General features: G+C 39.0%; 1 protein-coding gene across 1 annotated transcript in view; it reads left to right on the top strand.

Moving 5' to 3' along the window:
- LOC128688715 (uncharacterized) overlaps positions 1-14,887 on the top strand; it is a 95,069-nt gene extending 80,182 nt beyond the window's left edge. Inside the window, exons 9-12 of the mRNA XM_053776707.2 lie at positions 5,368-5,569; positions 7,070-7,200; positions 7,533-7,718; positions 14,497-14,887. Coding sequence (XP_053632682.1) covers positions 5,368-5,569; positions 7,070-7,200; positions 7,533-7,718; positions 14,497-14,665 — 688 coding nt within the window. The 3' untranslated portion in view covers positions 14,666-14,887. The remainder of the gene's footprint in view (positions 1-5,367; positions 5,570-7,069; positions 7,201-7,532; positions 7,719-14,496) is intronic.
- Positions 14,888-15,828: the final 941 nt, after the last annotated feature.

The raw sequence follows: 15,828 nt of genomic DNA, 5'->3' as shown, positions 1-15,828 counted from the left end.
ATAGTATGTAATGAAAGTAGTTTGTTAGATTATGTATTGGTGGATAAAAGGTTGATGGGTAGGCTCCAGGATGTACATGTTTATAGTGGGGCAACTGATATATTGGATCATTATTTAGTTGTAGCTCATTAGAGTAAGAGGTAGATGGGACAAGAGGAAAATGGTAACAACAAGTAAGAGGGAGGTGAAAGTGTATAAACTAAGGGAGGAGGAAGTTCAGGTGAGATATAAGCAACTATTGGCAGAAAGGTGGGCTGGTGCAAATATGAGTATTGGGGGGGTTGAAGAGGGTTGGAAAGGTTTTAAAAATGCAGTATTAGAATGTGGGGCAGAAGTTTTTGGTTATAGGAAGGTGGGTGCAGGAGGAAAGAGGAGTGATTGGTGGAATGATGAAGTAAAGGGTGCCTAGGGAACAAATGGATTTGCTCGTTAAAAACAGAGTAGGGGAGTTAGTAGATGGGAAGATGGAGGTATTGGGTAGATGGCGAGAATATTTTGAGGAACTTTTAAACGTCAACGAAGAAAAGGAGGCAGTAATTTCATGCACTAGTCAGGGAGGTATAACATCTTTTAGGAGTGAAGAAGAGCAGAATGTGAGCGTGGGGGAGGTGCGTGAGGCATTATGTAGAATGAAAGGGGGTAAAGCAGCTGGAACTGACGGGATCATAACAGAAATGTTAAAAGCGGGGGGATATAGTGTTGGAGTGGTTGGTATTTTTGTTTAATAAATGTATGAAAGAGGGGAAGGTACCTAGGGATTGGCAGAAAGCATGTATAGTCCCTTTATATAAAGGGAAGGGGGACAAAAGAGATTGTAAAAATTATAGAGGAATAAGTTTCCTGAGTATACCAGGAAAACTGTACAGTAGGGTTATTGAAAGAATTACAGGTAAGACAGAATGTAGGATTGCAGATGAGCAAGGAGGTTTTAGAGTGGGTAAGGGATGTGTAGATCAAGTGTTTACACTGAAGCATATATGTGAACAGTATTTAGATAAAGGTAGGGAAGTTTTATTGCATTTATGGATTTAGGGGAGCAATGTGGCAGATGTTGCAAATATATGGAATAGGTGGTAAGTTACTAAATGTTGTAAAGAGTTTTTATGAGGATAGTGAGGCTCGGTTTAGGGTGTGTAGAAGAGAGGGAGACTACTTCCCGGTAAAAGTAGGTCTAAGACAGGGATGTGTAATGTCACCATCGTTGTGTAATACAGTGGAACCTCAACCAGCGATATTAATCCGTTCCTGAGAGCTCATCGTTAATCGAAATAATCATTAGTCAAGTTAATTTTCCCCATAAGAAATAATGGAAATCAAATTAATCCGTGCAAGACACCCCAAAGTATTGAAAAAAAAAAAATTTACCACATGAAATATTAATTTTAATACACACAAACTGAAGAAGACATGCACAGTTACATGACACTTACCTTTATTGAAGATCTGGTGATGATTGATGGGATGGGAGGAGGGGAGACTGTTGATCTTCTTAGTGTTTAGAAGGGGAATCCCCTTCCATTAGCACTTGAGGTAGAAAGTCTTTTTCTGGGGTTACTTCCCTTGTTCTTTTAATGCCACTAGGACCAGCTTCAGAGTCACTGGACTTCTGTCGCACAACATATCTGTCCATAGATACCTGTACCTCTCGTTCCTTTATGACTTTTCCTAAAGTGGTTCACAACATTGTCAGTGTAGAGGTTGCCAACACGGTTTGCAGTAGCTGTGTCAGGGTGATTTTCATCAAAAAAGGTTTGCACTTCAAGCCACTTTGCACACATTTCCTTAATCTTAGAGGTAGACAACTTCAATTTCTCTCTCCCCTCCTCCGAAGCAGTTTCCTCAGGTCTGCCCTCTTGCTGTTCAAGATGATCTAGCAGCTCATCAGTGGTTAGTTCATCATTGTCCTCCTCCACCAGCGCTTCCACATCCTCCCCACTAACCTCCAACCCCAAGGACTTCCCCAATGCCACAATGGATTCCTCAACTGGCATAGGATTCTCAGGGTTAGCCTCAAACCCTTCAAAATCCCTTTTGTCTACACATTCTGGCCACAGTTTTTTTCCAAGCAGAGTTCAAGGTCCTCTTAGTCACTTCCTCCCAAGCCTTACCTATAATGTTTACACAATTGAGGATGGTAAAATGATCTTTCCAAAACTCTCTTAGAGTCAGTTGAGTTTCTGAGGTCACTACAAAGCACCTTTCAAACATAGCTTTTGTGTACAGTTTCTTAAAGTTGGAAATGACCTGCTGGTCCATGGGCTGCAGGAGAGGAGTGGTATTAGGAGGCAAAAACTTCACCTTAATGAAGCTCATGTCCCTAGAAAGTCGCTCTGCCAAGTCTGAAGGATGACCAGGAGCATTGTCTAATACCAGGAGGCACTTAAGGTCTAATTTCTTTTCAATTAGGTTATTTTTCACATTGGGGCAAATGCATTCTGTAACCAGTCATAGAAAAAGTCCCTAGTGACCCATGCCTTACTGTTTGCCCTCCACAGCACACACAAATTAGCCTTGATGACATTGTTTTTCCTGAACACTCTGGGAGTTTCAGAGTGATACACCAATAAAGGCTTCACTTTGCAGTCACCACTAGCATTGGCACACATCAACAGAGTAAGCCTGTCTTTCATAGGCTTATGTCCTAGGAGTGCCTTTTCCTCCTGAGTAATGTAGGTCCTGCTTGGCATTTTCTTCCAAAACAGGCCTGTTTCGTCACAATTAAACACTTGTTCAGGTTTCAGTCCTTCACTGTCTATGTACTCCTTGAATTCCTGCACATATTTTTCAGCCGCTTTGTGGTCCGAACTGGTAGCCTCACCATGCCTTATCACACTATGAATGCCACTATGCTTCTTAAATCTCTCAAACCAACCTTTGCTGGCCTTAAATTCACTCACATCACTAGTTGCTGGCATTTTTTTAATTAAATCGTCATGCAACTTCCTAGCCTTTTCACATATGATCGCTTGAGAGATGCTATCTCCTGCTATCTGTTTCTCGTTTATCCACACCAATAAGAGTCTCTCAACATCTTCTGCCGCTTGCGATCTCAGTTTCGAAAACATAGTTGCACCTTTGGCAAGAACAGCTTCCTTGATTGCCGTTTTCTTGGCCACAATAGTAGCGATGGTTGATTGGGGTTTATTATACAACCTGACCAGCTCAGAGACACGCACTCCACTTTCATACTTAGCAATGATCTCTTTCTTCATCTCCATAGTAATTCTCACCCTTTTTGTTGTAGGGTTGGCACTAGAAGCTTTCTTGGGGCCCATGGTGACTTATTTTGCAGGTGCAATCACTACAAAGGCTGTGATAATATGAAATGTTCCAGTTGTATGTTTGGAAGCGACCGCAGTGGCTGGCTTGTAAACACTGGCACCCACGGGACAAGTGAGGCGTGCTCAGGCCAAAGTGGACGCGTCTCGTACGGAATGAATAGCGCTGGTCGGGTTTTTAAGCGCTAGACGAGGCAAAATTTTTGTGTTAAAATGTATCGCTAGTCAGATTTATCGTTAATCGATGCCATTGCTGGTTGAGGGTCCACTGTATATTTATAGATGGGGTTGTAAAAGAAGTAAATGCTAGGGTGTTTGGGAGAGGGGTGGGATTAAGTTATGGGGAATCAAATACAAAATGGGAATTGACACAGTTACTTTTTGCTGATGATACTGTGCTTATGGGAGATTCTAAAGAAAAATTGCAAAGGTTAGTGGATGAGTTTGGGAGTGTGTGTAAAGGTAGAAAGTTGAAAGTGAACATAGAAAAGAGTAATGTGATGAGGGTATCAAATGATTTAAAGAAAAATTGGATATCAAATTAGGGAGGAGGAGTATGGAAGAAGTGAATGTTTTCAGATATTTGGGAGTTAACGTGTCAGCAGATGGATTTATGAAGGATGAGGTTAATCATAGAATTGATGAAGGAAAAAAAGTGAGTGGTGCATTGAGGTAAATGTGGAGACAAAAAACATTATCTATGGAGGCAAAAAAGGGAATGTATGAAAGTATAATGTATGTACCAACACTCTTATATGGGTGTGAAGCTTGGGTTGTAAAAGCTGCAGCGAGGAGGTGGTTGGAGGCAGTGGAGATGTCCTGTCTAAGGGCAATTATTTTATTATTATTTTTATTATCACACTGGCTGATTCCCACCAAAGCAGGGTGGCCCAAAAAAGAAAAACTTTCACCATCATTCACTCCATCACTGTCTTGCCAGAAGGGTGCTTTACACTACAGTTTTTAAACTGCAACATTAACACCCCTCCTTCAGAGTGCAGGCACTGTACTTCCCATCTCCAGGACTCAAGTCCGGCCTGCCGGTTTCCCTGAACCCCTTCATAAATGTTACTTTGCTCACACTCCAACAGCACGTCAAGTATTAAAAACCATTTGTCTCCATTCACTCCTATCAAACACCCTCACGCATGCCTGCTGGAAGTCCAAGCCCCTCACACACTAAAGGCAATGTGTGGTTTAAATATTATGCAGAAAATTCGGAGTGCGGAAATTCGGAGAAGGTGTGGAGTTAATAAGAGTATTAGCCAGAGGGCTGAAGAGGGGTTGTTGAGGTGGTTTGGTCATTTAGAGAGAATGGATCAAGGTAGAATGACATGGAGAGCGTATAAATCTGTAGGGAAGGAAGGCAGGGTAGGGGTCGTCCTCGAAAAGGTTGGAGGGAGGGGGTAAAGGAGGTTTTGTGGGTGAGGGGCTTGGACTTCCAGCAAGCGTGCGTGAGCGTGTTAGATAGGAGTGAATGGAGACGAATGGTATTTGGGACCTGACGAGGTGTTGGAGTGTGAGCAGGGTAATATTTAGTGACGGGATTCAGGAAAACCAGTTATTTTTATATAGCTGGACTTGAGTACTGGAAATGGGAAGTACAATGCCTGCACTTTAAAGGAGGGGTTTGGGATATTGACAGTTTGGAGGGATATGTTGTTTATCTTTATATGTATATACTTCTAAACTGTTGTATTGTGAGCACCTCTGCAAAAACAGTGATTGTGTTAGTGAGGTGAAAGTGTTGAATAATGTTGAAAGTATTTTCTTTTTGGGGTTTTTCTTTCTTTTTGGGTCACCCTGCCTCGGTGGGAGATGGCCAAATTGTTAACAAAAACAAAAAAAAAAAAAACTTGTCATATTTTAAACTCCATGTAGTGCCATGACCTAGTTTCTTTACTGACAGTGGCAAAGGTAGAATTAAAAAAAAAAAAAGTTTTACAAAGTTATTATCTGACATCATAATTTATTATTTATGATATTCTTTCTAGGCATTTAGATGCACTACTATTTCATTGTTGCTTTTTTCATTTTGTACCAGCTTGTTGTAAGTGTCCAGATGAATGACAGATCAAAGTTCCCACAGTTCTGATGATGGTCCTCGAGAAGGAGTAATTTGGATATCAGTTCACCATGCTGACAGAAAAGCCTTGGAACTTGTCTCCCTAGAAATTGCAGCTGCTGGCACTGGCATGGCCCCAGGATTAACATCTATTGTAGGTGGCCGACCCAAACCATCCCCATTGTTGCATCTTCACTCATTCTTGATAATAAAGAATGAATGCAAGGTAATACAGTATATTATTTTACCAAGAAAATTACTTCTTAATATAAAATGCTAATGTACACTACAGTTATTGAAGTCATGACTACATTTCAGGAAGAAATGAATTGATATACAAAAGGAGCTAAACATTCATGCCAGACAAAAGCACATAAAAAAAAAAATTTGGGAAAACCCAAAATATTTTTTTTACATATGAAAGATCCTAGTGAAAGACAATTCTAGTATTGGCCCTTTACTCAAAGGAGATACATACACAGATGACAACAATGTAAAGAATGAAATCTTGAACGAACAGTATGAATCAGTGTTGAGTGATCCTGTTAATGCCATGAGAGTTGAAGATCCAGAAAGGTTTTTGTACATTCTCATCATCTTACAAATTATATTTCTGACAATAACACAAATCCTTCAGGTTTTGAAAGGGAGATAGACATGTTCATGCATACAGCACTTAGGACTGATTCCTAGAATGTATTTTTTATATGAAAATATAAAAGTGCCATTATCAAGAATCCTCAGTGTTCTTTGAAGAAGCTTAGATTCAAGGGAAATCCCAAAGGCCTTAAAAAGTGCAGAGATAGTTCTTCTCCCCTAAGGGAAAGCAAAGCAGTAGCAAAAACTACAGACTAGTAGCACTGACATCATGCATGTACATTACTGAAAGGGAGATGAGGTATCAAATTACTGACTTTATGAAGAAACATGAGTTACACAATTTTATTCAGTGTGGCTTAGAACAGGAAGAGCTTTCATGTTAGATTACTATGACAAATTTACAGAGGCCTTGAAAGAAAACCAAAACACTTGTAATCTACACAAATTTTGCAAAAGCATCTAACAAATGTATCCATAGAGTAATAGTCCATAAAAAAGTCAGTAGGCATAAAATGGAAGTAGGATAATGGATATTCAAATTTCTGACAAATGGATCATGAAGAGTAGTTGTCAACAAAACACTACTACCTCAGGAAAATTAAAAAGTTCAGTATCACCAAGGGACAATCCTGGCACCTTTACTCTTTTTATCCTCATATCATTGTTAACTTGTTGATAATAAGTGATACTGTATGATAGTGGTACAGTGCCTACCATACTTTTAATGCCTCAGCATTCAGTGTAGTATAGCCTCTTCTCACTTAACGACGTACTCGTTTACCAGTGCCTTGGACTTACAACGAGCTCTCTGACCAGTATTTATACATAAATAATGTATATTAGTGCTGATTTCCTCTATTCTGTTTATTTCAGTATACAGTACACTACTGGATAAACATTTAAAAATATACCAGAAATGTTATAAATGGTACAGAGGTGACATTAAAACAATATCAAAGATGGTTGACACAAACTCACTACCATTATACTAGTATGCTCCTCACTTAGCAATGAATTCGTTTAACGACGTGGTCTTAGGAACAGAACTCCGTCGTTAAGTGAGGAGAGGCTGTATATAGTACTGAAATGCACAGTATAATTTCTCATAAGTTTTAATTCCTTATAGATAAATATCAGCATGGATGGAAAAGATAAAGTACATTCCGAGTTATCAGAGTATTGGGTCCCCTCAGCCACCTATGACTATGCTGACCAGCCTGTTTCCCATGTGTCAGGCTTGATCACAGGTTCAAAAAGGTATGTTTTTATTTTAATTTGAAAAACCTTACAAAACAAAGCCCTTGTATAATACGTAATTATTACTTTGTTGCAAAACAGGCCAGAGCATATGGATTTTTTCACCCCTTCACAAACGTAAAAATTGAACAAGGAAAAGATTACCATTATTCTTTTATTGGGCTGAGTTGAATTCATTTATTAAATGTATTTATGTATTTTATTTTTTCAACAAACCTGTCGTATCCCATCAAGGCAGGGTGACCTAATTCTTTATGTAAATTACTGATGTATAAAGAACTGCAAGCTGTAGTTGTGTGCTAAAGTAATATAATGTTAATTTTTCTCTTAAGTTATCGCCTAGAAGAACTAGCTATCACTCGAAGTGGAGACAAGGCTAACTCTTCTAATATTGGAGTGATTGCCCGTCATCCTGCATTTTACCCTTACCTGAAACAAGCTCTTACATCTCAGTCTGTGGCTGATTATTTCACTCATGTGTTTCCAGCTGATGTCAACCCTGTGGAGTGTGTTAAAAGGTATTAGTAATACAGAGTGCTGTACCATAAAAAAAAATTAGTGGGCAGTATTTTTATTATTTTGGTTGATATTTTATCTCAAATGTGGGTGTGATCTGAGTACTTGTTAAGAAACAGAATAATATTGAAGGGAAATCTTCAGGATTAAAGGCTAGTTGGCTTTAGTTACTCATAAGTAAGGTATAATATTTTCTCGTACTGATTATCCTTAGCTTTGGTTATACTGTATAACAGTAGATCACCATTTGGTGGTATACTACACATTCAGTTTCTCCATTATTATTTCAAACATTTAATTACTCAGTATTGTGATGGATAATTTTAACTTTTCGTTATAAATTCTTGTATTATAATCATGGGGGAGCACAAACCCATAGAATTATACAGCACCTGAGAGGGGGGGGGGGGTATGGAAGGCATTCATGGAACTGAAGCACAGATCCAATTCCCTAGATCAAGAGCCCCTCACCATTATTATTATTATAATCAAAAAGAAGCACTAAACCACAAGGGCTATACAATGCTACAGCCCCTCACCAGTGTCAAGGAACCTCCTTTGAGGGGATAAATTCTTGTAACTAAATTCAACAAGTGAGAACTGCTTTACAAAATGTTGATTCAAATTTCATTTGATAGCCTTAGCAAGTTTTAACATGCTCATTCAGAAAGTCCCTTAATATTATAAATTGGTTGAAACGTGCAGAGAGGATTCTATATGACGATACCTCATCTAGTAAATTATTCCTCGAGGAAAACAGTTTTAAAGTGTAGTTTCTCTTCTCATCTTTGATGCTGTCTATGTTATACCCCCTCATGGGTGCAAATCATCAAAGGTATAGAAAGAATAAAGGAATTCTTTCAAATTTGAATCTATGAGAATAGCATACTGATGAACAGAATTAAATTTAAAAAAAAATCCCTTATTCCTTGTGTACCTTTGATGATTTGCACACGTGAGAGGAGGTATGGCAAGGACAGCATTCTGTCTTTACTCTTTTGCCATTGTTATAAATATACTGTATACGTATGCATCTTCTTCTTTCAATGTACCAGCCATATCCCACCGAGGTGGGGTGGCCCAAAAGGAAAAATGAAAGTTTCTCCTTTCAAATTTAGTAATATATACAGGAGGAGGAGTACTAGCTCCTTGCTCCTGGCATTTTAGTCGCATCTTACGACACGCATGGCTTACGGAGGAAGAATTCTGTTCCACTTCCCCATGGAGATAAGAGGAAATAAACAAGAACAAGAACTAGAAAGAAAATAGAAGAAAACCCAGAGGGGTATGTACATATATGCTTGTACATGTATGTGTAGGTGACCTAAGTGTAAGTAGAAGTAGCAAGATGTACCTGAAATCTTGCATGTTTATTCTTTCTTTCTTTCAACACACCGGCCGTATCCCACCGAGGCGGGGTGGCCCAAAAGGAAAAACGAAAGTTTCTCCTTTTACATTTAGTAATATATACAGGAGAAGGGGTTACTAGCCCCTTGCTCGCGGCATTTTAGTCGCCTCTTACAACACGCATGGCTTACGGAGGAAGAATTCTATTCCACTTCCCCATGGAGGTAAGAGGAAATAAACAAGAACAAGAACTAGAAAGAAAATAGAAGAAAACCCAAAGGGGAGTGTATATATATGCTTGTACATGTATGTGTAGTGTGACCTAAGTGTAAGTAGAAGTAGCAAGACATACCTGAAATCTTGCATGTTTATGAGACAGAAAAAAGACACCAGCAATCCTACCATCGTGTAAAACAATTACAGGCTTCAGTTTTACACTCACTTGGCAGGACGGTAGTACCTCCCTGGGTGGTTGCTGTCTACCAACCTACTACCTAGATGTGTATGCATTTTTTTTTTTTTTTCAACATGTCGGCCGTCTCCCACCGAGGCAGGGTGACCCAAAAAAGAAAGAAAATCCCCCAAAAGAAAATGCTTTCATCATCATTCAACACTTTCACCACACTCACATATAATCACTGTTTTTGCAGAGGTGCTCAGAATACAACAGTTTAGAAGCATATACGTATAAAAATACACAACATATCCCTCCAAACTGCCAATATCCCAAACCCCTCCTTTAAAGTGCAGGCATTGTACTTCCCATTTCCAGGACTCAAGTCTGACTATATGAAAATAACGGGTTTCCCTGAATCCCTTCACTAAATATTACCCTGCTCACACTCCAACAGATCGTCAGGTCCCAAGTACCATTCATCTCCATTCACTCCCATCTAACACACTCACGCACGCTTGCTGGAAGTCCAAGCCCCTTGCCCACAAAACCTCCTTTACCCCCTCTCTCCAACCCTTTTGAGGACGACCCCTACCTCGCCTTCCTTCCCCTATAGATTTATATGCTTTCCATGTCATTCTACTTTGATCCATTCTCTCTAAATGACCAAACCACCTCAACAACCCCTCTTCTGCCCTCTGACTAATACTTTTATTAACTCCACACCTTTTCCTAATTTCCACACTCCAAATTTTCTGCATAATATTTGCACCACACATTGCCCTTAGACAGGACATCTCCACTGCCTCCAACCATCTCCTTGCTGCTGCATTTACCACCCAAGCTTCACACCCATATAAGAGTGTTGGTACTACTATACTTTCATACATTCCCTTCTTTGCCTCCATAGATAACGTTTTTTGACTCCAAATATACCTCAATGCACCACTCGCCTTTTTTCCCTCATCAATTCTATGATTAACCTCATCCTTCATAAATCCATCCGCCGACACGTCAACTCCCAAGTATCTGAAAACATTCACTTCCATACTCCTCCTCCCCAATTTGATATCCAATTTTTCTTTATCTAAATCATTTGATACCCTCATCACCTTACTCTTTTCTATGTTCACTTTCAACTTTCTACCTTTACACACATTCCCAAACTCATCCACTAACCTTTGCAATTTTTCTTTAGAATCTCCCATAAGCACAGTATCATCAGCAAAAAGTAACTGTGTTAATTCCCATTTTGAATTTGATTCCCCATAATTTAATCCCACCCCTCTCCCGAACACCCTAGCATTTACTTCTTTTACAACCCCATCTATAAATATATTAAACAACCATGGTGACATTACACATCCCTGTCTAAGACCTACTTTTACCGGGAAGTAGTCTCCCTCTCTTCTACACACCCTAACCTGAGCCTCACTATCCTCATAAAAACTCTTTACAGCATTTAGTAACTTACCACCTATTCCATATACTTGCAACATCTGCCACATTGCTCCCCTATCCACTCTATCATATGCCTTTTCTAAATCCATAAATGCAATAGAAACTTCCCTACCTTTATCTAAATACTGTTCACATATATGCTTCAATGTAAACACTTGATCTACACATCCCCTACGCACTCTGAAACCTCCTTGCTCATCCGCAATCCTACATTCTGTCTTACCTCTAATTCTTTCAATTATAACCCTACCGTACACTTTTCGTGGTATACTCAATAAACTTATTCCTCTATGATTTTTACAATCTCTTTTGTCCCCTTTCCCTTTATATAAACGGACTATACATGTTCTCCGCTAATCCCTAGGTACCTTCCCCTCTTTCATACATTTATTAAACAAAAGTACCAACCACTCCAACACTATATCCCCCCTACTTTTAACATTTCTGTCATGATCCCATCAGTTCCAGCTGCTTTACCCCCTTTCATTCTATGTAATGCCTCGCGTACCTCCCCCACACTTACATTCTGCTCCTCTTCACTCCTAAGAGATGGTATATCTCCCTGACCAGTGCATGAAATTACCGCCTCCCTTTCTTCCTCAACATTTAAAAGTTCCTCAAAATATTCTCGCCATCTACCTAATACCTCCCTCTCCCCATCTACTAACTCCCCTACTCTGTTTTTAACTGACAAATCCATACTTTCCCTAGGCTTTCTTAACTTGTTTAACTCACTCCAAAATTTTTTCTTATTTTCATTAAAATTTCTTGACAGTGCCTCTCCCACTCTATCATCTGCTCTCCTTTTGCACTCTCTCACCACTCTCTTCACCTTTCTTTTACTCTCCATATACTCTGCTCTTCTTATAACACTTCTGCTTTGTAAAAACCTCTCATAAGCTAACTTTTTCTCTTTTATCACACCCTTTACTTCATCATTCCACCAATCACTCCTCTTTCCACTTGCCCCCCACCCTCCTATAACCACAAACTTCTGTCCCACATTCTAATACTGCATTTTTAAAACTATTCCAACCCTCTTCAACCCCCCCATTACTCATCTTTGCACTAGCCCACCTTTCTGCTAACAGTCGCTTATATCTCCCCCGAACTTCCTCCTCCCTTAGTTTATACATTTTCACCTCCCTTTTACTTGTTGTTGCCATTTTCCTATTGTCCCATCTACCTCTTACTCTAACTGTAGCTACAACTAGATAATGATCCGATATATCAGTTGCCCCTCTATAAACATGTACATCCTGGAGCCTACCCATCAACCTTTTATCCACCAATACATAATCTAACAAACTACTTTCATTACGTGCTACATCATACCTTGTATATTTATTTATCCTCTTTTTCATAAAATATGTATTACTTATTTCCAAATCTCTTTCTACACATAGCTCAATTAAAGGCTCCCCATTTACATTAACCCCTGGCACCCCAAATTTACCTACTACTCCCTCCATAACATTTTTACCCACTTTAGCATTGAAATCCCCAACCACCATTACTCTCACACTTGATTCAAAACTCCCCACGCATTCATTCAACATTTCCCAAAATCTCTCTCTCTCTCCTCTACACTTCTTTCTTCTTCAGGTGCATACATGCTTACTATAACCCACTTTTCACATCCAATCTTTATTTTATTCCACATAATCCTTGAATTAATACATTTATAGTCCCTCTTTTCCTGCCATAGCTTATCGTTCAACATTATTGCTACTCCTTCTTTAGCTCTAACTCTTTTTGAAACCCCTGACCTAATCCCATTTATTCCTCTCCATTGAAACTCTCCCACCCCCTTCAGCTTTGTTTCACTTAAAGCCAGGACATCCAGCTTCTTCTCATTCATAACATCCACAATCATCTCTTTCTTATCATTTGCACAACATCCACGCACATTCAGACTTCCCACTTTGACAATTTTCTTCTTATTCTTTTTAGTAATCTTTACAGGAAAAGGGGTTACTAGCCCATTGTTCCCGGCATTTTAGTTGACTTTTACAACACGCATGGCTTACGGAGGAAAGATTCTTATTCCACTTCCCCATGGATATAAAAGGAAAAGTAATAAGACCAAGAACTATTAAGATAAAATCAAAGAAAACTCAGATGAGTGTGTATAAATAAACGTGTACATGTATGTGTAGTGTGACCTAAGTGTAAGTAGAAGTAGCAAGACATACCTGTAATCTTGCATATTTATGAGACAGACAAAAGACACCAGCAATCCTACCATCATGTAAAACAATTACAGGCTTTTGTTTTACATTCACTTGGCAGGACAGTAGTACCTCCCTGGGTGGTTGCTGTCTACCAACCTACTACCTGCATATGTACGTTAATGTGTATGCATATGTACATTAATGTTCATTACAGAAATTATGATTAACTTGGAACAAATTCTATCTGAACTGTTGAAGAACCTATGCAAAACATAATTTAAATAAATCCTTGTCATAACCAAATTAACTATAGACAGAGAATGGTTATTAGTACAGTCCATTAATTCTGTCTGCAGGTTCCTACAAAATATACATGTAATTTAGTTCAGTTAATTAAAAGCGACTTGTATTTATTATTTACTTTGTTGTTGTATTGCCAGTATTTAAGCTGTGCTGATTGTAATTAATATTTGAAACACTAGTTTTCCTTTAGAGAGATTTTTGCAAGATAATTGATCTTGAATAGTAACAGCATGGTATACTGTATACAGGAGGGCCCTACTTATACAGCAGGTTAGGTACTGGGCTACTGCTGTAAAGTGAAACAGCCTTTTTTTCTCTTTCAAATAGAGAAAAAAACTGATAACATGCTTACACTATCACATATTAGGCCTAAAAATGCATATACAGTACACACATTACTTCTTCTTTCAACACACCGGCCGTATCCCACCGAGGCGGGGTGGCCCAAAAGGAAAAACGAAAGTTTCTCCTTTTACATTTAGTAATATAAACAGGAGAAGGGGTTACTAGCCCCTTGCTCCTGGCATTTTAGTCGCCTCTTACAACACGCATGGATTACGGAGGAAGAATTCTGTTCCGCTTCCCCATGGAGGTAAGAGGAAATAAACAAGAACAAGAACTAGAAAGAAAATAGAAGAAAACCCAGAGGGGTGTGTATATATATGCTTGTACATGTATGTGTAGTGTGACCTAAGTGTAAGTAGAAGTAGCAAGACTTACCTGAAAATTTTGCATGTTTATGAGGCAGAAAAAAGGACACCAGCAATCCTACCATCATGTAAAACAATTACAGGCTTTCGTTTTACACTCACTTGGCAGGACGGTAGTACCTCCCTGGGTGGTTGCTGTCTACCAACCTACTACTTATAACACATTACTTACCTTAAAATATTTTTGTCCTTAGCTTATAGTGAGTGGTAAATATATTTTTTTGTAGGAAGTCTCAATAAATGAAGAATGAGTATAATTGTAAACCTCTGCACTAGCAAAATGCCATAAGGCAAAGCGCTGTAAAGCGGCCTGCCTGTATAACTGGATACTGCACTAACAGTGGAAAAGTGAATTTCTAATACAGTGTCCGTTTGCAATTTCTTTACACAGGTATGAAGTTGATGGAATCCATGGCCTCAATTTTGTTCTGGAAAATTCACTTGGAGGTGGTGGTGTAGCTTCACTTCGCTCTGATCCTCAAGGTAAAGCATTTGGCCAGATGTTACTGGACTTTGTTGTAAAAGACATGCCAGACATTGAAACTCTAAGCAAAGCATAACAGTCCTTTGACTTGACAGTAAATATAACAGAGGTTCAAAGAGTGGTTTGAATTCTCCATGTCTTTGCCAGATATACTTTTGTAGTAGGATTTTTTAATGAGAAATTTATACTACAGTACACAGCCTCTCCTCACTTAGCGACGTACTCATTTACCGATGAGACGGACTTACAATGGGCTCTCTGACCAGTATGCATACCTTAATAATGTATATTAGAGCTGATTTCCTCTGTTCTGTTTGATACAATATACAGTACGCTACTGTATAAACATTTAAAAATACAGTGGACCCTCAACCAGCGATATTAATCCGTTCCTGAGAGCTCATCGTTAGTCAAGTTAATTTTCCCCATAAGAAATAATGGAAATCAAATTAATCCGTGCAAGACACCCAAAAGTATTGAAAAAAAAAAAATTTACCATATGAAATATTAATTTTAATACACACAAACTGAAGATTACATGCACAGTTACATGACACTTACCTTTATTGAAGATCTGGTGATGATTGATGGGATGGGAGGAGGGGAGAGGTGTTAGTGTTTAGAAGGGGAATCCCCTTCCATTAGCACTTGAGGCAGCAAGTCTTTTTCTGGGGTTACTTCCCTTGTTCTTTTAATGCCACTAGGACCAGCTTCAGAGTCACTGGACTTCTGTCGCACAACATATCTGTCCATAGTTACCTGTACCTCTCGTTCCTTTATGACTTTCCTAAAGTGGTTCACAACATTGTCAGTGTCACCATTAAACACTTGTTCAGGTTTCAGTCCTTCACTGTCTATGTACTCCTTGAATTCCTGCACATATTTTTCAGCTGCTTTTTGGTCCAAACTGGCAGCCTCACCATGCCTTATCACACTATGTATGCCACTACGATTCTTAAATCTCTCAAACCAACCTTTGCTGGCCTTAAATTCACTCACATCACCACTAGTTGCTGGCATTTTTCTAATTATATCGTCATGCAACTTCCTAGCCTTTTCACATATGATCGCTTGAGAGATGATATCTCCTGCTATCTGTTTTTCATTTATCCATACCAATAACAGTCTCTCAACATCTATCACTTGCGATCTCAGTTTCGAAAACATAGTTGCACCTTTGGCAAGAACAGCTTCCTTGATTGCCGTTTTCTTGGCCACAATAGTAGCGATGGTTGATTG

The sequence above is a fragment of the Cherax quadricarinatus genome, chromosome 13 (assembly GCF_038502225.1).
Source record: "Cherax quadricarinatus isolate ZL_2023a chromosome 13, ASM3850222v1, whole genome shotgun sequence".
NCBI lineage: Eukaryota > Metazoa > Arthropoda > Malacostraca > Decapoda > Parastacidae > Cherax > Cherax quadricarinatus.
This window is presented reverse-complemented; position numbering and strand designations above follow the sequence as displayed.